Source organism: Hyaena hyaena, unplaced genomic scaffold (assembly GCF_003009895.1).
Source record: "Hyaena hyaena isolate Hyena2069 unplaced genomic scaffold, ASM300989v1 scaffold_1589, whole genome shotgun sequence".
In the NCBI taxonomy this organism is placed as follows: domain Eukaryota; kingdom Metazoa; phylum Chordata; class Mammalia; order Carnivora; family Hyaenidae; genus Hyaena; species Hyaena hyaena.
The window spans coordinates 12,038-34,279 of record NW_024082208.1 but is presented as its reverse complement, the minus strand read 5'-3'; the positions used below and the strand labels follow the sequence as shown (position 1 = coordinate 34,279).

The 22,242-nt window shown below is 43.0% G+C and overlaps 1 protein-coding gene across 1 annotated transcript; it reads left to right on the top strand.

Moving 5' to 3' along the window:
• The first annotated feature begins 3,807 nt into the window (after positions 1 to 3,807).
• LOC120226049 lies at positions 3,808 to 21,500 on the top strand. The gene is made up of 7 exons (XM_039224245.1): positions 3,808 to 4,186; positions 4,716 to 4,811; positions 6,144 to 6,217; positions 11,566 to 11,591; positions 12,167 to 12,259; positions 20,007 to 20,091; positions 21,495 to 21,500. The coding sequence occupies exons 1-7, from the start codon at positions 3,913 to 3,915 to the stop codon at positions 21,498 to 21,500; spliced, it is 654 nt and encodes a 217-aa protein (XP_039080176.1). The 5' UTR covers positions 3,808 to 3,912.
• Positions 21,501 to 22,242: the final 742 nt, after the last annotated feature.

Here is a 22,242-nt window from a genome sequence, read left to right as displayed (position 1 = left end):
AAGCAGTTCAGTGACAACACTGGTTGTGTAAGGTGCTTACAGGAAGCCCCACCCCCGCGCCGTGGTGGGAGTGACCTTCTGAGTCAAGCTTGCCTCAGGCCAGGCAAGGTCAGACCCTCTCCAGGAGACCTGCACAAGCCCCTGCCCACACCCTGTCTCTTGACCAGACAGTTCTGCAGGGCCTCCATTCTGGTGGAGTTGGGGTCGGGTCTGATTTCATAAACAGACTTCCTTACACCTAATGAACATTTGCCACATTCAGGCCAAGTACCAAACACTGTCCACAGCCAGCAAGGAGAGTATGTGCAGGTCACTGGCCTGTAGTGAGGAGATAACTGGCTCTGGAAACAAAGAGAGGAAGGCAGAGACTTACACAAAGTGTGAAGATGGAAGAATGTTGCCCAAATGAAAGAACAAGGGATAGCCTCAATCAGGAATCTACTTAAAACAATTGTCAGTAACATGCTAAATAGAGAAGGTAAGGCAATAATCATAAGAAATACTGCGTTGAGAAGAGAATAGAAAACATTAATGAGCCCCTTCCCACAGAGGTAAAAGTGTGAAGAAAGAATCAAACAGAGATGAAAAATGTAATAAATAAGATTAGAAATCATCCTGATGCAATGAACAGCAGGAAGAAGAGGAATGAATTCGTGAGCGAGAAGACAACATAATGGAAAATAGTGAACCTGAACAAAAGAGACAGAAACATTTTTGCAACGTGAGAATAGACTTAGGGAACTCAGTGACTCCTTCAAAAGTAATGACATTTTTATTATAGGAGCTCCAGAAGAAAAGAGAAAAGGGGCAGAAAATTTATTGGGAGAAATATTAGAAAATGTCCCTGCTCTGGGGAAGGAAACAGATATCCACATCCAGGAGGCACAGAGGCAGAGAGTATTCCTCAAAATAAACAAGAAGCAGTCCCACAGTGTGACATATTTGAATTAAATTTGCAAAATATGAAGTTAAAGAAAAACTGAAAAACATCAAGAGAAAAGCAGTCCTCATCTGCAAGGGAAGTCTTAATTGAAAGCAAGTTGGGTTCTCTGATGACAGGACAGAGCCTGCTTGGGCTTCTCTGGTCCCTCTCTCTCTATGTGCCTCCCCTCCCCTCCTCTCTCCCTCTCCATCTCTGGCTCTCTCAGAAATAATTAAGCATTGAATAAAAAGAAAAGAAATTTGAGACAAACAACTTAATTCAACCATTTGTAGTATAAAAATTTGAAAACAGGATATCTCCTAGATAAAATAGGCAGAAATAAGCAACACAAATGATGACCAAACAAAATCAAAAAGAAAAAAATTTAAAAATAAGGATTCTCTAGGATGTCTATAGATCATGTCATCTGTGAACGGAGTTCATTTTGTTTTATCTTTTCCATTTTCAATGCCTTTAATCTATTTCCTTATTGCCCACTTGTTCTGAATAGATGATGCAGTGCCATGTTGAATTGAAATGTTGATGTTGCTTTATTATCATTTTTATGATCAGACAGGTAAAGTTTTTAGTCTTTTATTGTTGAGTATGTGAGATTTCAGGTTTCCATACACAAATAGCCTTTATTAGGTCGTGGGTGTTTTCTTCCATTCATGCTTTATTGGGTCGTTTAAATCACGAAATTCTGTCCAATATGCTCACTTCCCGTTCTGCATCAATTAATACAATCATCTCGTTTTTGATCTTCATTCCTTTAATGTGCACTTTTAAACGGATAGTTTTCCATATGTGGAAACACCATCGAATTTCGGGAGGAATTCTCACTCATTTATGGTTTAAAATATTATTTTTTTATTATTTACTTTTATCTGTTCTTGACTTATAATGTCTTCTTATGCTTTGATAACTTATTAAAGCTGGGGTCACAGAGAGTGTGTTCTTAATATCCCTCGTTCCATGGAAATGTTTGAGGAGACTTGAACAGTTTTCTCAACAAATGTTTGTATGGATTATCCAGTTCATTCATCTGGATAAACACTTCTTTGTTGGGAGGTTTCTTGTTTTTGTTTTTGATTTTAATTGATTTTTACAATCTACCTAGTAGATATATCGGTTGAAAATTTTAAAAATATTTCTTCCTGGGGCGCCTGGGTGGCTTAGTCGGTTAAGCGTCCGACTTTCGCTTAGGTCATGATCTCGCGGTTCGTGGGTTCGAGCCCCGCGTCGGGCTCTGTGCTGACTGCCAGCTCAGAGCCTTGAGCCTGTTTCAGTCTATGACTCCCTCTCTCTCTGACCCTCCCCTGCCCACGCTGTCTCTCTCTCTCTCCTGGAAATAAAAATATTAAAAAAAAAATTTCTTCCTGAGGGAGTCCCGATAGGTTCTATCTTTCCGAAATTTACACCCATTTCTTGATATCTGTCTTGTCATGTAATTCTCTAGTGGTGGCTCCTCTAATGATTTATATCTCTATGGTATCAGTTATCCTGTGCCTACCTTTCGTTCTTCCCCTTGATTGTAGTTGTCTTCTCTCTTCCTTCCTTTCTTGATTTAAAGGGTTGCCAATTTTCATTTGTTCTGAGAACCAACCCTTTCTATTCTTTATAGTTTCCTAGTTTTGCTGTATCCTACTTTACTCACTTCTGTGCTGTGTTTCAATTTCCTTTTTGCTGGTAATTTTGGGTTCATATGGTATTTTGCATGTGTATTTGAGGTATAAGAATGTGATTTGCGCTATGCCACAACAACACTACAGCATTATATATTAGGCTATGTGGTCTGTACGTTGTGTGCAAGTTTATGTGTCTCTGGAAGAATGAGGTTCTGATGATTCCTTGTCAGCCACCTTGCTGACATTCTCTGAGCGATTTTAGAGATATATATTAGAAGTTGTGAGCACATCCTGTGGGAGTAATAAGTAGAATGCTTGTGTTTCTGTTCTTCGATATCATTCAGCTGTACCTTCCCATGGCACCCTGAGCTTCCTGACAACGTTGTGCATAGAAGCTTCCTTTCAACACGTGTCAATGAGTAGATATAAACCTAGGGCCCTTGAGAATTTACACATAATGACAGACCAGGACAATGATGGAAAGAGTGAAGTTAAACATAAATATCGGGAAGGACATATCCAAATTGAGACAACTGCGTGTAATGTGAATCTCACTGCCCAAACTTGTGAAGGATATAAACCATTTTGGAAAACCTCCCTTTTAAGTCCAGTACTTTACTAAAGCAGTGTGTTTCTGTAAGCAAAAGCTCAAAGCGAATGGTGGGACATAAATATGTGCAGAACAACTATTTGCACATCTGGAAAATTACCTAGTGCAATAGGAGCATGTGGTCCTGCAGGTTGGTGACGGTGGCCTTTGCTGGGAACCAACAGTAAACTCACCACAGAGGAAAGGAGGTGGCAAACTCCTCCCTGGGAACTCAGCAGGAGCTGTTTGTGTTGATTCACATGGTGGCTATGGGGGCTCAGGTGTGCTGTGCTGCATCTCTCCTGTAGTGCCACTAAACACAGGTGTGGGGGAGCAGCATCAGCACTAACAAGGAACAGGTGGAAGATGCCAAGACACAGACCCGATTCCAGACCTGCAGAATCACCATCTCTTTTATGGGACCTGGACCACATGATTTATACGTAAATTAAACTTGAAAGCACACAACTGCTTATCAGCCTGGGTTTACAAGAAACATCCCATGGCAAGTTTCAAGAACCAGCATCACCTGGGCCCTCTGCCGGAGTCTGTCTATTGGTCAGAGTGAGAGCATCGGTGCTGCTTTTCCATGAGCTCCAGGTGATTCTCCGGTGAGGCCAGGGAGAAGCATGTGGGTTCACAGACGTATTTGCGAGGCTGCGTCCGGCTTTCAGTTGAAGAGATGATGATAGTCTGTTCGGTGTGGACTTGGAAGGAGAAGGCAGTGCAGCCCCCCCCCCCCCCCCCCCCCCCGCTCCGTGAACTGTGGCTGGATGTGTGGCTGTCTGTGGGAGAGGAGGACATCTGAATCTGGGAAGGAAACGTTTCCACGTAGGAGCTCCATTTTTCTGAATCTTTCCCGTGCCAAAATCAAGGAGAGGGCAGCCTTCTCTGCATTTCAAGATCCTTCTGCCTCTGAGGTGATGAGAGCAGATGCAGAGGCTGTGCTGAGGCCTTTCAAAGCCTTCAGGTGTGATTTCTCCACCTACCATCACCCCAGAAAACACGAGGGAGGAGAAAGGAGAGGAAGAAATGGCTGCGTCTCAGGTAAATTTTGCTTCACTTAGCTCAGAGGCTGTGTCCTCATTACTTAATGAGATGCCATGTATTTAGAACTTCCAAATATTTACTTTTCTTCCTCTGATGAACCTGCCTAACAAATTTGTTTTAGACTAGTATTTATCCCTTTCATGATAGTCACATTCAGAAGAGAAGAGAGAAGGAGGGAGAGAACCCAAAGCAGGCCCCATGCTCCTTGCAGACACCTATGTGGGGTTTGAGCTCATGAACTGCAAGCTCATGACCTCAGCAGAAGTCAGATGCTTCACCAACTGAGCCACCCAGGTGCCCCAATATTCATTATTCTTGATTCCACAGTCCTTGGAAGTGGAGTTAAGAAGCTGATTATTGAAAAGCCTTCCTAAGTGTTTGAAAGAGGCCATCAGGAAATCACATTTGGAGAAATAATTTTCTACATCCTTCTGTAATGTGTTCTCTACAGGGCCTAGTGCTGGATTTGGAATTGTCGATTCTCCAGCAAGGGTCATGGATCTTTTTTTTTTTTTCCTATAAATAGGTCTTCGTGTCTCTAGAGTCGATCCGGTTAAGATGTTTGGGAAAAGGAAAGAGCCCTGGTTCATGAAGAGAAAGGAGAAAATAATCACACACACAGGTAAGTGGGAATGAATGAAGCAGAGGACACAAGGGGGGGCTGAAGGTTAAGGGAGAAAACTTTGACCTTACACCTTAAAATGTGGTCTGGGAAGCTCTCCTTGAATCGAATGATTCTGGAAGCCTAGGTTTATTTTGCCGATGGTCATGGCAGGACTTTCATATCTCTCTTTTCCCATGTTTCTGTATCCTGTAAGGCATACCCTCTGTGCCAGTGTCTTCCATGGCATTCACCGTGAAATCCAAAAGCCCCCCCATGGCTAGTGAGGGTCTATGTGATCTGACTTGCTTCTGGGGACCTGTGAAAATCTGTACACAATGGGAGATTGTACGTGGAGGTCCCAATGTAATTTAAGAGAATTTCATTACAGAGAATAAGCTCAGGGTTGCTGGAAGGGTATTGGGGGGGATGGCCATTAAGGAGGGCATTTGTTGAGATGAGCACTGAATGTCCTATGAAAGTGAAGAATGAACTGGGCTTTAGTCCTGAAGCCAATACTATACTGTATGTTAACTTGAACTTATTTTATTATTTTAACTTTATCTCTTTTGAGAGGGGGGAGCAGAAGAAGGGCAGAGAGATAGGGAGAGAATCCCAAGCAGACTCCATGCTCTTAGCACAGAACCCAACACACCATTCAGTCTCTTGAACCATGAGATCATGACCTTAGCTGAAATCAAGAGTCAGATGCTTAACTGACTGAGCTACCTGGGCACCTCAACTAACTTCAATTTAAATAAATTTTGAGAGGGGCGCCTGGGTGGCTTAGTCGGTTAAGCGTCTGACATTCGCTTAGGTCATGATCTTGCGGTTTGTGGGTTCGAGCCCTGCGTCGGGCTCTGTGCTGACTGCCAGCTCAGAGCCTGGAGCCTGTTTCAGAGCCTGTGATTCCCTCTCTCTCTGGCCCTCCCCTGCTCACGCTGTCTCTCTTTCTCTCCTAGAAATAAAACATTTAAAAAAACTTTTAATAAATAAATTTTGAGAAATTAAAGAAGGCTAAAAAAATTCGCTCAAAAATATATATGGAACCCTGAGTGTTTATTGCAGCATTATTTACAATAGCTAAGATAAGGAAACAATACAGTGTCCATCAATAGATGAATGGATGAAGAAGATGTGGTATATGTACACAGTGGAATATTAGTCAGCCATGAAAATATAGGAGTTGTATTTTCTTTCATCATTATTGCCAAGTACTCCTCTTTAGAATATTGTGTGTGACACTTGCATGGAGTTGAAGAAAGTATGCTTCCATAAGCATATAGTGAGTGATGTTTCATATATAATTAACAATGTATTAGTTTTCTTACTGATATACAACTTTGTTTTCAGATACTTACATTACAGTGCAGTATGCCTCTCGTTGTGAAATGGAGAAACTACATCTCGGCTATCCTCAAAAATACGTGGCTTTAAAAAAAAAAAGTTTACTTTTGAGAGAGACAGAATAGTGGAGGGGCAGAGAATCCAAAGGGGGACACAGAATCCAAAGCAGGCTCTAGGCTCCGAGCTGTCAGCACACAGCCCAAAGTGGGACTTGAACCCACACACTGTGGGACCATGACCTGATCCAGATGTCCAACTGATTGTGCCAAGCAGGGGTTCTTCAAGTAAGTGGTTCATTTTTTTAAACTTTTATTTGTTTTTGACATGTAAGTAAAAATGGATGAAAGCATATTCCCATCATGAGAGAAATACTATCTTGAATTGAAGGTAATATTTTTAATCTAACTTTGTATCAACATTAAGCTTTATATTTTACTCTTGTAAAATTGTGGTTGAAACATAGGCCATAAAATTTACGATTCAAACCATTTGAAACTGTAGTCTTAAGTCTGTGTTGTTGCAAAACCAATCTCTGGAATTTTCTCATCTTGTAGATCTGAAACTCTATGTCTCTTAATCAATCACTTCCATTTTTGTATCTGTTCTAAGCCCCAACTACACTTTCTTTCTCCCTCCTTCTATCTCTTCCTTCCTTTCTTCAAGAGGTTTGCTATATTCTGTTAGTCAGGTATGTGAAATCAGCATATCTGTCTCTGTGACTCCTTTATTCCTCTGAGCATAATGTCATCACATTTTAGCCATGTTGTATAAGGTCATGAGATCGGGTCTTTCTTTCAAAGCTGAATATTCTTCCAGTGTGTGTATATGGTACATTTTCTTTACCCATTCATGGACCCAAGGACATTTCTGTCACTTTCACTTATTATTGGTTTATTTCTATGAAGGAATTTTATTTTATTTTTAATATTTTATTCATTTCCAAGAGAGAGAGAGAGAGAGACAGCCTGAGCAGAGGAGGGTCAGAGAGAGAGAGGGTGACACAGAATCGGAAGCAGGCTCCAGGCTCTGAGCTACCTCTTAGTACAGAGCCCGACGTGGGGCTGGAACCCACGACCGTGAGATCATGACCTGAGCCGACGTCGGAGGCTTAACCGACTCAGCCACCCAGGAGCCCCTATTATTGGCTTTTCTGAATAGTGCTGCTAGGAATCTACTTCTGCACAGGTCTTTTGCAAACCCTAGTTTACATTCTTCTGGTTATATACCGACAACTGGGATACTGATTTTATGACAATATTATTTAAATGTTTTCGACAAACCTTGATCTTCTTTTCCATTGTGTTTGTGCCATTTGCATTTACAAGAACAGTGCATAAGAGTTCCAATTTCTCCACATCCATTCCAACATGTGCTTCTGTTTGTTCAGTAGTGGGATGTGAACTGGTGTGATGTGATCCCTCACTGTGGCCAGATTTGTATTTCTCTAAGGAATAATGATTTTGAGTATCTTTCATATGGTTGGCCACTTGTAGGTCTTCACTGGATGATGCTCATTCTATTCTTCAAATTTTAAACCATGTTATTTGCTTTTTGGTTGTTGATGCATGGGTTCTCTCTCTATCCTACATATTAAGTCCTTATGCTCTAAATGCTCTGCAAAAAATTTACTTCCATTTTACAGGTTGCCTCTGTACTCCACTGTTGCCATAGAATTACTTTCTCTGAATTCCATATGTTTGACTAGATTGTGTGTCCTTTCACTTGGCTCAAGATATTTCCTGGTCCTTTTCTTCCATGTCTTTTGACTCATTGATTGTTCAAGAGCATATTGTTCACCTTCAAAATGCTTGTGTACTTTCCAATTTTCCATCTGATCTTAAAAGTGACTTTCATTCCATGGTGGCCAAAAAAACCATAGTTGTATGATTTCAGTCTTCGCAAATTTCTTAAGACTTGATTTGTAGTCTACACATGATCTTTACAGGATCCTGATCCGTGTGCAATAGACAAGATTGTGTATTTCGCTCCTCTTTGGTGGAGAGGTCCTTTATGTTTATCATACGTAATTGGTCTGTCATGTTGCTTAAGTGTATTTCTTATTGGAGTTGAATTCTGTCTTTCTGGTTAAGCTGGCGTGTAAACTTGTTACTCTTATGATCCTGTTTACTTCTTCAGTTCTGTTCTATGTGCTTCACTTGACCTAGGGAATCCTTGATGCTAGATGTATACATATTTATAATTGTTATACTGCCCCAGTAATTTCACGACTTTATCTTTCAAAAATGTCGTTTTTCTGTCATTGACAGTTTTTGACACTTAATGTGTATTTCTTTGATAACAGTCTGGCCACCTCTGCCTTCTTTTGGCTTCCATTTGCATGGAATGTCTTCTTACATAGTTTTATTTGCATCCTATGTGTGTCCTTAGATCTACTGTGAGTCTCTTATAGACAGGAGACTGTAGGATTTTGTCGTTTACTTACTGAATGAGTCTATTTTCTTTTAATTCGAGGACTTGAATCCTTTTACAAACAACGTATTACTGAAACAAAACCACTACTACTGCCAACTTTTTGTAGTTTTCTGAATTTGTTGTGGCTATTTTATGTCACTTCCCCTCTGTTCTGTGTTCCATTGTGGGTTTTTTTTTTTTTTTTATGTTTGTAATGACCTGCTTTGATATGATTCTCCTATCCTTTCTATATCTTCTTGCAGCATTTTCTTTGTGGTTACCATGAGAATGACTGAAAACTTCTCATAACCAACATGTCCAGCACAGCACATACTTTGTCTTACCGATATCCCAAATTCTGTCTTTTATTTTGTATGTTCTGCTATGTGGATTTGTGATTTTTTTCTACTTTTAATTTTTTTTAATACTCTGTCACAGAAATATTAATGATTTGTGGTACCTCCTTACAAACTGCAGGTTTGCCTAGTTGCTTAAGTATTGACAACGAGCAGAGTGTTTATATGTTTATTTTGTTTCAGTTACTTTTACAGTCTTTGTGCTTTAACCAGAATCTCCCTTTAATTTTTCTTGTAGAGACGGTTTACTGGTAAACTTCTAGAGGTTTTTCCTGGGAAAGCCTTCATTTCTCCGTTAAAATAATATTTTTAAATGCTTATCAAGTTTTGAGAACCCGAGTCCGAGCAGGGGAGGGGCAGAGAGAGGGAGACACAGAATCGGAATGCCCACGGCTCTGAGCTGTCAGCACAGAGCCCAACACGGGGCTCGAACTCCCAAACTGTAGGATTATGACCTGAACCGAAGCGAGATGCCCAACCAACTGAGCCACCCAGGCACCCCTCATTTCTCCATCTTTGAAGGACAGTTTTACCAGATAGAATGTTCTTGGTTGATATTTTTGATATTTTAGTACCTGACTATATTATCCTATGCCTATTTCCTATAAGGTGTGTTGAGACACCATTGCTCTCTTACAGTGGATCTGCTGCACAGGAGGATTCCTTTTCTCCTAGTGTTTCAAAGTTCTCTGTCCACCTGTGATGGATGATACATTAGTGTCAATGTGTTTAAGATTTGGCTAGGTGTATTTCTCCCTGGGCTTCCTGCACGTTTGTTTCTTTGCATGAATATGAGAATTATGAGCTGTTAGTTTTTCAAGTAAGCTCTCTGTCCCCTTTCACTCTCCTCTCCTACGGGGTCCCCTTAATGTGTATGTTGGTTCACTTGTTAGTGTCCCAGAAGTCCTTGGGACCCTGTCCTATTCCAATCTTAATGTGCTCCCTCCGTGGGTAATTTAAACAAGTGGTCTTGAAGTTGTCTGATTCATTTTTTCTGTTTGATCAAGTCTTTTGATAACCCTTGACTATTTTTGTTGATAAATTCTATTTAATCTCTACACTCAATATGGTGCTGAAACCTACAACCCTGAGATGAAGAGCTGCATGCTCTACCAACTAAGCCAGCCAAGCACTGCCACCCTTTCTACTGGTTTTTAAAATTCATTTACTGGTGGGCGCCTGGGTTGCTCATTCGGTTGAGGGTCAGACTTCAGCTCAGGTCATGATCTCATAGTTCGTGGTTTCGAGCCCAGCATCGGGCTCTGTGCTGACAGGTAGCTCAGGGCCTGGAGCTTGTTTTGGATTCTGTATCTCCCTCTCTTTCTGACCCTCCCTTGCTCTCGCTGTCTCTCTCTCTCTCAGAAATAAATAAAATATTTTTTAAAAATGCATTTACTGGACACTTTAGCTCCTAATTTTTAATTGCATTTTTTATACTTTCTTGACAGAAAGTCAAGATTTTTCTTGATTTTACTTTTTTTATTTTGGCCATGCATACTTTTCCTGATAGCATTTAGTTCCCCATTTCTTCTCTCCTCTTCCTCCATGAGCATGATTATGGTGATTATTTTGAGTTCTTTGCCAGGTAATGAATAGTTATGTATAAATTGACAGTAAGTTTTGTAGTTTTATTTTGTTCATTCAATTGGAACACAGTTTTCTGTTTCTTGGTATGCTTTGTGACCTTTCACTGAGTTTTGGGAATTTAGAAAGTAGTCTCTGGTCCCTGGCTTTATGAACGTGCTTTGTAAAGGAGAACACAAATAATAATCAGTGGTGCTAGTAAATCCTGCGGCCTGTGAATCCTATCCTGATTATTTGTAAAGCCTGAGCTTTTTAAATTTCCCAGTTAAGAAAGTGTGTTGGGTTTTATTGAGAGCACATGATACATCTCTGTCGCTGATGTTTGGTTTTAGCTCTGCAGTCTCTCTGGTGTTTGAAGAAATACTCTGCTTCTTTTCTGAGCAGGCAGCACAATGCATTCGTAATATGCTTCCATTCCTTGAGCCCTCAGTGTCATGTAAGACAGAATCAAGTCCCCTCAGGTAGCTGCAAAAGAGTCAGATGACTACACAGGTCACTCATGTCTATTTCATGAGTAAAGTGGAGCATATTCTCACCATCATGCCATGGAGAACCATGGAGAACTTTTGTCTGGCCTCCTTTTTCCTTTTGTGCCCGTTTTTGTTTCTTGAATTGTATACTTTGGGGAAGTTGGAGATTCTGGGGCAGCATGATTTTTGAAGGTGTTGTGTGTTTTCCCACTGCTTGTTTAGCTGTGGTGTCAGCCTGTTGATTCTCTTTCAAGACTGGGTCCTTTCCCCTTTGGTGTCCCTTGCAGTGGATGACTGCTACCGAACTCGGTTCCCAGACTGCCCTTAATAGTTTTAGGATTTCTCCCGATGTTTTCTTTCTCCTCCTCCTCTGGTCAAAAGTCGTCTCTCCTCGTATAGAGCCCCATAGACCTGTAGAGTCACGATGGCATAGCGTGAGTCAGTATATATGTTGGCCCGTTTGTCTTTACTGAGTCTAGTGCTCTTATTAGCGCCGACAGTTTTTCTCTTGGCAGTGACTATCGTTGTCGAAGGGCCTGTGCTTCTCTGACCTCAAAATCACAGACTGCTGAATAACCGGCATATCTTTTGCCTTCATTCATGAAGCTGCTGCCGTCGCTGTACTGGATGAGGTCAGGATTTGCAAGGGCCTGTCTGATAGGTCGGGTTGGCTAGGATAGACTTCATCAAGTACCTCTAGACAGTTGGGCTCTGGGTCCCCCCCTGCGGGGAAGAAAGTGGCAGTGTTTAGAGTTTTTACAGCTTCCAGTCTTATCTGTGGGTTCTCACATAGCAGCCCCTGATATTGTGTCATCATAGCATGCATTAGCCAGTGTTGCCCTCTAGCATCCATCAAAGTAATAACAGAATGGGGAGCCTTAACATTTAGGTTTTGCTCTAATGTGAGTTTGTCTGCTTCCTTGATTAAAAGTGTCATGACTGCTTGTGCCCTGAGACAGGGTGGCCATCCTGCCACAACCAAGTCACTCTGTTTTGAAAGATATGCCACTGGTCTTAATCAAGGCCCCAATTCCTAGGTGAGAACTCCCAGGGCCTCTGCATTCTTCTCATGTACATGCAGGTTGAAATCTGTTGATACACCAGGGAGTCCCAAGGCTGGTGCCTCCATGAGTTTTGTTTTTCTAGTTTTGAACACATTTTCTTGATTGGGGCCCCATGAAAGGAGTGCTCTCTCTTCCCCGTTTAGTGCCTTGTATAGAGGTCTGGTCATCTCCGAAACGCTGGGATCCATATTTGACGGAATTCTGCTGCTCCCAGCAACTCTCACATCTGCCTGCAGGTAGTGGGAACCAGAATGGCACAGACTAGCTGTTTCCTTTAGGCTTCCAGCATCCATTTGCCTTGGGTAATTTTGAAGCCCTAATATTTACTTTCCTGTTGGCAAATCTGTGCCTTTTTCTTTGACACCTGATATCGTGCCTCTGTTAGTAGCCTGGGTGGGGCCCTGGTTCCCACCTGGGTCCTCCTGGGACTGGCTAGCAGAAGAGCATCCATATATTAGAAGAGGACGCATCCTAGGTCCCAACCCATAAACCTGGCTAAATCAGATGCAGCGCAACAGTGTAGGAATTTGGTGAATTTTTTTTTAAAATGTTTTATTTATTTCTAGGAGAGAGAGAGAGAGAGAGAGACAGCGTGAGCAGGGGAGGGTCAGAGAGAGAGGGAGTCACAGACTGAAACAGGCTCCAGGCTCTGAGCTGGCAGTCAGCACAGAGCCCGAAGCGGGGCTCGAACCCACGAACCGCGAGATCATGACCTAAGCGAAAGTCGGACGCTTAACCGACTAAGCCACCCAGGCGCCCCGAATTTGGTGAATTTTGAATCCTGGTAGCACTCTAGTCGAAGGGAACAATTCCTTGCCCCTGTGGTAGGGATTTCCCATTCAAAAGCAAATAGGGTTATGTGGGAGGCCGCGCAGGCTCCGACAGGTCCAGGGGTCACTGAAGGATGGACGGTGTTGGCGAAAGAGAGTGAGAGAGCCCCGAGATCCTTTCTGATCACCAGACAGGCATCTCTGTCCTGTCGGTTTTGGTCTTTATTTATAGGTCAAAAGTTAACATGGCATCAGGAAATGGAATGTTTACAATGGATAGCTCTTTGTGATAAGATGTTTTTGGAAAATGTACAGAAACAGGTTTTACAGAAGTCTTCTTGCAGAACAGCCCCAATTATAGTGAAGTTGAGTAACTAAGAAAATAACAAGGTGTTCACATTTTAATAATGCTAAGATTAAGTCATAGGTTTGTAGATACCCTTATCCATCCTCATCACAGCTGCCAGGGTAAGGGAAGGTGTTTGTGGAAAGTAGGCCTTAGGGAAGGGGCTGCTATACACCATCAGTTAGCAAAGGTGTATGTACTAACTTATCTTCTGCCCTTATCTGTTCCTTCTCTCTAAGTTAGGCTCTTTGTCTCCGCGCAAGACTTGGTTTTCCAGTTATATGCTTTATTGCACCAGAGAGCCAACCATACCTTTAAAGAGTTTAGCTTATTTACAATACATAGAATAGCCTCTTTGAGTGCATTTACCTTTGTGTCTACTTTTATGATTTCTAGAATAGCTAGGGCATGAGAGACATTTTTGGTTAGTTGATTTACATGTTGAGCTGTATGAACATCTTGGACTAATGCAACGGTAGAAACAGAATTGTACATGTAAAGGTCAATCTTTTATGACTAGGGGTCGTTAGCCTGTTCATAGCTCAAGGGAAAGTATGGAGGGAAACAGGACCTTCTGGAGACACGATGTCTGTTCCCATAATCAAAAGAAGAACTTCCCACAATAAGTTCCTTCACAAGGTGCAATCATCATACCAGGGCTGGAATAAGGGAACAAGTCACTCCCGATATTGATCAACAAGGTACCTTAGAGGTCAGTGCTCAAGCAGAAATAATTGAGTGGGGGTGGATATCGGACATCATCTGATTGGCAAGAGACCGTGCAAACTTGCTTTAACCTCACCAGGAGTTTTCTCGACTAGTGGGCTCAGAATGGCTCCCAACAGGGTTAGGCTCTTAGGTGCTAGTTGGAGACAGAAGATGATCCTTTAAATCTAGACATGTGAAGCATCTGCCTCAGAGGGTATGAGTTCTAGTAGAGTGTATGCGTTAGGCAATGCTAAATGCACTGTGACAACTGCTTCACTAATGGCTCTTAGGTCCTGTACAGGGTGGTAATCAATTGTGCCAAGCTTTTTCATGGATAGCAGAGGAGTGTTCCATGGGGGCTGGCATCATTTAGAATGAACGATTTGAGTCGCCTGTCCACTGTGCCTGGATCCTTAGTTTTGCTTCCTAACATATTAGCATACTTTGATGGGTTGGGCCCCAGACTTTAGGTTGCTGGAGACCAGCTCCAGGCAGTCGAGGGGTCCTTGAAGGATGGACAGTGTCAGCAAGAAAGAGTGAGAGAGCCACAAGAATCTTTCCGATCACCAGGCAGGTATCTTAATCCTGTCAGTTTTGGTGTCTTTATTTATAGGTTAAACAATAACATGGCATCAGAAAATGGAATTTTTACAGTGGATAGTTCTTTGTGATAAGACACTATGGAAAGTGTATTGAAACAGAGTTACTTGGGAAATGAGTGAGAGAAGCCCTCACATATACTAGGCAGAGGAACAGAGAGAGTTAGCATCCCCTTCAGTCTCATTTTATCTCAGCCAGACCAATAAGGTCCCCTTCTTGAGGTCCCGATATCTGCTGGGTTTGGGGGCCCTTTCCAGTTGAGGCACTCATTCCCAAGAGGCAGTATTGCAAAGACAGACAAAGGGTTGGGGTGCCCCCTCAAATGAGACCAGTCAGATGCCAGTCTGGTCGTGTCCTGAAGGATTAGGTGAAGCTTAGCCTTAGTGGTGTCAGCTTTGGGTCTTACAATCGGAAACTATTCCGATGCCGCCATAGACTGTATGCCGTTCATCACGGAATCGCAGATGGGCCCACTCAGACTTCTAGGCCTTTGGGGACCTTATGGGTGCCCACCTGAGGAGCCACAGACTCGATCCTGGCAGGCAAGCCAGACCGAGTCTCACATTCACACTCACGTACACACCAGAGGTGATTGCATTCCCTCCCACAGAATTCCTACAGATGAGACTAAAAACAATGACAACAGGACCAAACAGGTACAGAAGTGGCTATAAAACAGGTTTACAGGTTACAGATGTGGTCACACGGATGGCTCGGTGCTCCCCGGGGCAGGAAGTAGAGATGCCTCCAGCCTTCCACTTAATCCCCCTGATAGAAGTACATGTGCGTTCAGAATTCAGATGGTAAATTGACTTACCTCCAGAGGTTTAGAAAGGTGACTCACAAAGACTAACTGGGACCCCTTTTGGGGGCGGCAAAAAAAAGACAAGAATGTTTCCCTCGGTCCCAGGACATCTTTAGGAACCAGGGAGGCTACAGGTGAATGAGACCAGAATCTGGAGATCTGAGGTCTCCATAATCTTGGTGGGACCTCCAAAATGTTCTGTAGAAGGACACAGAGACCAACGGAGACCACTGAAGCCGAACGAAGGGAGTCTTTATTACCGGCCGGGACCGCACAGGGTTAACACAGAGCTCTAAATGTGCGGGCCCTTAATCTATTTGAGGGAAAGGTTGTCATGAGTCTAACAGGTTGAAGGGCCTGGTCAAGAAACTTCACAAGTATCTGATATCCATCCGGGATTGCTACAGGGGACGGGAGTCCTGGCTGAAGAGAGCCCATAGTTTCCATAGTAACATTTATGGCCTTCAGATCTTGCAAAAGCCTCCATTTTCCAGATTTTTTCTTTATAACGAAGATAATGGTATTCCAAGGACTACGGAGAGCTCTATGTGATGTGCTTCTAGTTGTAGTTCAGTTAGTTGCCTTGCTGCTGATTTGTTTTCAGAGGTTAGGAGCCATTGTTCAACCCATATAGGGGGAGGAGACTTCCCGACTATGGGGTCAGCAGCTAGTGGAACAATGGCCCCTTCTCTAACCTATTTGACTAGGATTAGGAGGAGGAGGAGGTGGTGGTTTGGGGGGGCCGTTCCTTGAATGTGTCTGTTTGTTGAAATGAAGTTTTTCTAGCCTGGATGGGGAAGGCCCAATTGTTTGATGTTAATGTTGAAATCTTTGTAGTGGTGGAGTTGGGAACAGTCCCTGAGTCCACCTTATTATCATTTGTTGGGGCAGTGGGCTTGAAGACTAAAAATCGAGCAATTTGTGGAGGAAATACCTTTATCCCCTCTTTGCTAATGCAATGAAAAGGAGATTGTTCATTTATTTATTATTTTTTAAATGTTTTATTTATTTTTGAGAGAGAGATAGAGACAGCATGAACAGGGGAGGGTCAGAGACAGAGGGAGACACAGAATCTGAAGCAGGCTCCAGGCTCTGTGCTGACACGGGGCTCAATCCCAAGAACTGTGAGATCATGACCTGAGCCGAAGGTGGATGCTCAACTGACTGAGCCACCCAGGCGCCCCTAGATAAAGTTTAAAGAGATTACCTTCAGGTCCCTGTTCGCGCGCCCCCTGCTGGAGACCCGCAATGAAGTTTAAGTCTGTCGTCATCCTGGAGTCAACCATGGGTGGTGTCTTTCTGACTCAGGGTACTCCTTGTGGCTTGAGGGGTAGGTCTAGTTCCCCTCAGGGTCTTTTTCCGGAGCCAGGAGACCGTATGGAAGGAACCCAGTGAGAAAGGTTGAGGTCAAAATTGAGTTAATGGAAGTCCTCTTTTTTTGTCCTTGGATTTTGTCCACCATGAATTGCAGAAGTGGGTCTGTCTGGGGCCACTGGGGCCAGGTGCTCTTGCACCCTTGGGTCCTGCTTACAAAGGAATTACCCAAATCAATCAAGTAAGCATACACCTCACCTCGATAGTTACGAGGGTGTGTGCGTGTGAGTGTGTTGTGAGAGTACTTAGGATAGTCTCTCCTAGGGAATTTCAAGTGTACAATACACTAGTATTAAGTATAGTCACTGCTATAAATGCTTAGTGGTTACACATCCTGCATAAGTAAACCTCTTATCATTTGATCCCATGTCTGAACATTTCCCCATCCTCATCCCAAGACAACGCACATGCTAATCTTACAATGTTGTCTTCTTTTGTATTCCACATATATATGCTTTCATACAGGGTATATTTTGCTGTGTGGTGCTCATTTAACTTGAAATGTCCTCTAGGATATTCTATTGCCGCCAAGGGAAAGATTTCCTTCTTTTCTGAGGCTTTTATACAAGCAATAAATTAGATGAGGGACCTCTACCGGGAAAAGAGCTAATACCAGAGAGGAAGTTTTTTATGCAGCGTTACCTGTCTGGCTCGGTAAACATTTGTTTGGCAAAATTGACTCTTTCCTTCTTTCTTTTTTCCTGTGAATGTACTTCCCCCTTTTTGAAATTCTAAATCCCTACCCCTTCTCCTTAAGTCACAAAAGTCACTTAAGCCTCATTTGCCTGACTCTGACCCTCATCTCCTTGATGTTCCTATAATTAAAATGTTTCCTCTTGTGGAACTGTCTTATGTTAGTTTCATTATGGGAACCCCCAAAGAATTGAGGAAAGATGAAGAAAAATGGTTTTCTCTCCTACACATTCATTCTCTTGTTGAAAACTGACCTCTGTACTTGAGAGCCAAAATCTAATGTGAAGACAGAGTTTGGGATAAAGAGGACCAATAGCTTTCTTGCTCTGGCAGGTAAAGGAGGCTGCCCCAGGTTAGGGCCTTCAGAACTGCAGGCCCACCCAGAGGAAGGAGCTGGGTGGTGTAGGAAAATACAGGATCCAACCGGTTTTGACAGTTTTTGTGTTTGTGCTGCCATCCTCGTTCTTCATGTTTTCAGCGTGGTCCTGGGTTTCTCCTTTTAAAAAAGACTCAGAGGGGCGCCTGGGTGGCTCAGTCATTTAGGTATCCCACTTTGCCTCAGGTCATGATCTCACAGCTTGTGAGTTCAAGCCGTACATTGGGCTGTCTGCTGTGTAGAGCCTGCTTCAGATTCTCTGTCCTTCCCCCGCTCATGTGCCTGCCCCCCCACGTCAAAAACAAACATAAGAAAATGTTTTCAAGGCTAAGAAGAGATGAGGGAAGGTTTCCCCAAGAGGAAGAAAAGGTTACTTGGTTAAATATCAAGGCTTGCTGATGGTTTAATGCCGCCATTTTGATTTTTGTTCAACTTTACACTTAAAGCAATTTCCATTTTAGTCACCAAGGCAACAGTATGAAGACCACTTCATATTTTACTGTGAGAAACCATTAATATTTTCTTGAATGGCTAAAAAGGAAAACAGTGTAACACCAAATTTGAATCAAAATACTGAGCAATGAGAATACTCTTATATGGTGAATGGGAATTTAAAAGTTATGTTCTATTTGGAAAATTATTTGGCAGCTGATGTCGAAAGGAAGCAGAAGGCAATTAAATTTCCTTATACCTGACAGCCCATTGACATATACTTGAGGCAGGTAGAGTAAAAGTTTCTCCAGGAACTCCTTACTATCTTAATGTTAATGCTTTGCTAGAGGGAAAAACAACTTTTGCTTGACAATAAGTTGGCCTCCAGTACCCTGGGAGTCTTCTTTAGCATATGAAAATCTCCTTGGAAATATCTCCTTGACTTTACCTCCCACCTATTGCCAAGTGTATAATCAGTATCTCTTCATGGCCCTGGGGCAGCTCTTCCTCCCCATGGGTTCTGTCCCCATGCTTTAATACAATCCTCTTTGTGCACCAAAGACGTCTTCAAGAATTCTTTCTTGAACGTTGGCTCTGGATCACCCCACTCTCACCCCAAAACGTCATCTTGTGCATGTATCAGGGGAAGGTCCTTTTGTAAAGGTGTCTCCTTCTGTGAAGCGGTAAGGAGAATGTGTACATTGACAGATACTCTGATCAGTGGAGAAGGCATGGATTTAAATCTGGGCAGCCACCATGGTCGTGAGTATTGTTTTTGGCTTGGTCACTTCCCCAAATGATTCCCAATAGAATAATCTGTGGAGTTTCAAGAATGAGCATTGCTGCTGCCCTCCCCCTCAGATTCCACAGCTGGGTGGGTGGAAACAACAGTGTTGATTTAGTGAAGTGCTCCAGGTGATTCTGTTAATGGATCTCTGTTACATCCATACCGAGGAATTTGGGATTCGTTATCTCGCAGATTCAAAGAATGAAGAGGTGGACAGACAATGAGCAACAGGCAAAAGTTTATTAGAGTCTAAGAAAGGAATAGTATTAGGAAAGGTCTCTTTACATAGAGAGGGCATTGGAAGGTGAATACCAGTGACATTAGACAAGGATCTTGGTTTTATGAGCTTTGGGTCTCTCCCCCCTTTAGGTCTCCCCCTCAGGTCCTACACTTACTGGCTTAGTAACTCTAGGTAATGGGTTGTCCATTCCTGATAGGCTCATTTGTGTGTGTGTGTGTGTGGGGGGTGCTCTAGGGCCATATTGTTTCTTGTGGGTCTAATGTGTTAGGGTATACTACTAATTTTAGGTCTTAAGTCCATTCCTGGGGGGCGGGTAGGTGGTGTCACATTCTTAAGAGAAAGCTTACACCTGAGGGGTTTTGCTGTGGTCAGACTCTCCCAGCATTGTTCCAAAATGTATTATTGTCCACCCAGGGACCTTATCTTTCTTTTTCCTAATCTTTCCTTTTTTGCCTACTGAATCCTATCTTTTCTCTATCAACATTCTAAGTGAGGCCAGAGTTAAACAGGAAGGCTTCCCATTATGTTGAGAGTTGAGTGCAGGCTTTGGCTCAAGGAGACGTAATAGGGCCTCCTGTACAGGAGTTGGGGAGGGTCAGGTCCATGTATCATGCGTTTTCTCTTCTCAAGCAGAAATTGTGGACCTCTGAGGGAAGGGAGTCCCCTCAAAGCAGAGAAGGGAAACTCAGGGATTGGTTCCCAAGTAGGAGCTCACAGTCTGTGAATAGCTCCTGACACAAAAGACTAGGAAGTTGGGCCTTCTCTGCATTTCAAAGCCCTGAGTTCAGGGGAGCAGTTTACCAGTCAAGTGGCTGTGTTGTTGGCTTTAAAGACCTCTTCTCCTTATTCAGCTGTGATATCGCCACATTCTCAGATCTTCTGAAAATAAATCTAGAGGAGGAGGAGGTGGTGAGAGAAGAAATGGCCAGTTCTCAGGTAAGCCTTGCATCCCAGGTGGGAGGACTTGTTGTTCTCGGGATATGCTTTGCATGGAGACATTGCGGGGCATCTGGGTGGTTCAGTCTGTGGAGCATCAGACTCTTGATTTAGGCTCAGGTCATTTTCCCAGGGACCTGTGATCCAGCCCTGCATCAGGGTTTATTCTGAGCTTGAGCCCACTTAAGATTTTCTCTCTCTCCCTGTTCCCCGTTTGCACGTACATTCTCTCTCAATGAAAAAAAATTTTAAATGCCAATTATTTTTGTATGGTTTTAGGTCTAAGGGTTCTGCTTTATGTTATAAAAATTTTTTTGTTTGTTTACACACTTTTGAAAAAGACAGTGTGGTGCGCCTGGGTGACTCAGTCAGTTGAGGGTCTGACTTAGGCTCAGGTCATGTTGTCTCAATTCACGGGTGACAGCCCCGTGTCAGGCTCTGTGCTGACAGCTCAGAGCCTGGAGCCTGTTTCAAATCCTGTGTCTCCCTCTCTCTCTGCCCCTCTCCCAGTCACTTTCTGTCTCTGTCCCTCAAAATAAAATAAAGCCATGAAAGAGACAGAGTGCAAGTGGGGAAGGAACAGAGAGGGGAGATGAAGAATGTGAAGCAGGCTCCAGGCTCTGAGGTGTCAGCATAGAGCCCGTTGCAGAGCTTGAACCCACAGACTGTGACATCATGATCTGAGCCAAAGTCAGATGCCTCCCTCCCCACTCAGGTGCCCCCTGCTTTATGTTTTCACCTTTATGTTTTCACCTAGTATTTAACCTCTTCAGAAATGATATTCCATGTGAAGTCTTAAGATCACTCCTCCTCCCTATTCCAGGAGACTCCTCTCCCTTCTCTCCAACCTGGCTTCCAGTGGGGCAACAACAGTTGTCACTCTGAATTAAATTCCTGCCAGTATTGAAAATAGTCCCTTTGTGACAGATCCAGAGGCGACAGTGTTGAAACCAAGTGTCCTATTTGTGTGGAGGTCTGGTCCTGGGATAGCGCTTGAGGAAACCAATTCCCATTTAGGTCTGATCTCAAGGCTTCTCTGCCCTGTGTGTGCTTCACACACCCCCTGGTGAAAACACAAAAACACAAGATGAACGTGAGGCACAGAAAACCTGGAATGTTCCTGCTCATTCGTGTGTAAAAAAGATACTCTAAGATATATGACATGTTACAGGACATGGAGAGTATGTGATTGAAGGCAGTAGAAATGCTCTGTGTCCTCAAAGTTGTTTCTATTCTGACTTGCTGTTTGGGGGTCACAAGAACACACCTGTGGTCCTGTGTCCTGAGGTGTGCCTCAGGCACTGAGATCACTTTGTTTCCTTACAGCTGACATTACGTTCTTTTAATTGGCTTTGTGCTGCCAGATTATTCCCCTGTAAGGTTCATATTTTCTTTTTTACCAGCTCTAAGGAGTTTAGACAGGACTCCCTGAACTATTTCCAGACAGCATCACATTTAAACTGGAAACTTCTTTCTAGTTTCTCTTTCCTTGCATTATTTCCTTTGTGTTTTTTTTAAGTTTACTTATACTGACAGAAACACAGGGAGAGCAGGGGAGTTGCAGAGAGAGCACAAATCCCAAGTAGGTAACACAGCACCACCATTGAGTGAGATACAGATTTTGAACTCCCAGCCCAAGAGATCCTGACCTGAGCTGAATTCAAAAGTCAGAAGCTTGACCGATTGTGTCACACAGGCTCCCCTGTCTTGTAGTTTCTGATGAGGAGAATAAAAGAAAAAAAACGTAGGTAAAATTAAAATTTCTCACAACTTACCACCCGCAGAGAAACACTTGAGACTGGCAGAGGGAGATCTTCCTCACGGAATTCACAACTGCTTTAATGGTGATGCTTCTCTAGAGGCAAAAAGCAAGCTTAGCTTGACCACAGTCAGACTTCCAGTATCCTGGGAGTCTTCTTTAATATACGAAAATCCCTTTAGACACTGTTATTTCTACCCTCCCCCCAACTGAAAGGGTGTAACCAATGGCTCCTCACAGACACACTGCAGCTCATTCTTTCCACAGATCCTGCCCCTGTGCTTTAACAAAAAAGCCTCTTTTACCAAAAAGTCCTCAGGAATATTTTCTTGAGCATTTATTTCCTCCTGGCCCACATCATCACATCAGTTTCCAGTGGACAAGGAAGGCTC

What these genes read in the sequence shown, in the direction of transcription:
- LOC120226049 (XM_039224245.1), top strand. Translation starts at nt 3,913, where the DNA reads ATGTGTGGCTGTCTGTGGGAGAGGAGGACATCTGAATCTGGGAAGGAA. An exon ending in TCGGCTATCCTCAAAAATAC is followed by an intron (nt 6,218 to 11,565) that starts GTGGCTTTAAAA and finishes TCATTCATGAAG; the next exon opens with CTGCTGCCGTCGCTGTACTG. An exon ending in ACTCTCACATCTGCCTGCAG is followed by an intron (nt 12,260 to 20,006) that starts GTAGTGGGAACC and finishes CTCCTTATTCAG; the next exon opens with CTGTGATATCGCCACATTCT.